Here is a 1143-nt window from a genome sequence, read left to right on the forward strand (position 1 = left end):
GCCTTGTCGGACGTGAAGGGCAGTCCGGGAAAAACGGGTGCGGCCGCCTCCTGTGTCCTACAGGGGGCGCCAGACGCCTTTCCACTCGGCTCGGAGGTGGATTTAGTGCCACGTGCCCGAAAGTCTTAAATTGGGTGGTCTGAGCTGTGCAGTGATAATGCGGCGATTTTGTAGTACGCAGTGTCTTGAAGAGATAATTTTCAACTAGGAAAGTTTATTGCAAAGTGTTTATAGGAAGCGTAAGACAAAGTAACGAAAGATGGTGGCGGTTGTGTTTCTAGTTTTGGGTGTCCTCTGTGTTGCAGCAGCCAAGTGTTGCTTTGTAGTTTATTTCCTCGAATGCAAACGGTTTAGATGTGGACGTGCATTCCCCACGCTTTTCCCGTCCCTCTTTTGGGTTGTTCCTTGAGGGCCAAAGTCACTGTTGGGCTTTATGTGAACCTCACCTAACCTGTGTTTTTTCACTTCCCTGCAGTTACCGGTATTGTAAGAACAAGCCGTACCCAAAGTCTCGCTTCTGCCGAGGTGTCCCTGGTAAGTAGTGGAAGGGCCCCTGCACTGGGTTGGCTGTACTGACTCAGCGTCTGTCTGTGACACCCCCCGCACACTTGCACAATCCTTTTTTAGATGCCAAGATTCGCATCTTTGACCTGGGGCGGAAGAAGGCAAAAGTGGATGAGTTTCCACTCTGTGGCCACATGGTGTCAGATGAATATGAGCAGCTGTCCTCTGAAGGTAAGGCAGGATTCTTTGTTCGTCACCCCCCAGTCCTTCCTCTTTGCTCCCTCAACCCCATCCACATACACTGCACTGGAATTGGGAGTTAATGAAACATGAGCCTTTTTACAAAACTCAGCCAACACATTTCCTCCTAGCTGTAGAAGGTCGTGGTGAATGTTTCTCTATCTTATCTCACTTTGCTGCTTTTTTTCCCCCTACCTAGCCCTGGAGGCTGCCCGAATTTGTGCCAATAAGTACATGGTAAAAAGTTGTGGCAAGGATGGCTTCCATATCCGCGTGCGGCTCCACCCCTTCCACGTCATCCGCATCAACAAGATGTTGTCCTGTGCTGGGGCTGACAGGTGAGCTTGGTCTGGGCCTTTTAAGGCAGTTTTCCCATAACTTGGAGTCTCTATGTTATTA

The 1143-nt window shown here is 49.8% G+C and overlaps 1 protein-coding gene across 1 annotated transcript; it reads left to right on the forward strand.

The window, feature by feature from the left end:
- Nucleotides 1–326: 326 nt before the first annotated feature.
- On the forward strand, nt 327–1143 carry LOC111531782 (60S ribosomal protein L10-like; the record flags this gene model as incomplete). The annotated part of the gene is made up of 3 exons (XM_023199112.2): nt 327–534; nt 628–735; nt 944–1143. Coding segments are annotated over 3 exons (459 nt in total), but the record flags the coding sequence as incomplete, so codon positions are not given.

The sequence above is a fragment of the Piliocolobus tephrosceles genome, unplaced genomic scaffold, assembly GCF_002776525.5.
Source record: "Piliocolobus tephrosceles isolate RC106 unplaced genomic scaffold, ASM277652v3 unscaffolded_2176, whole genome shotgun sequence".
Lineage (NCBI taxonomy): Eukaryota > Metazoa > Chordata > Mammalia > Primates > Cercopithecidae > Piliocolobus > Piliocolobus tephrosceles.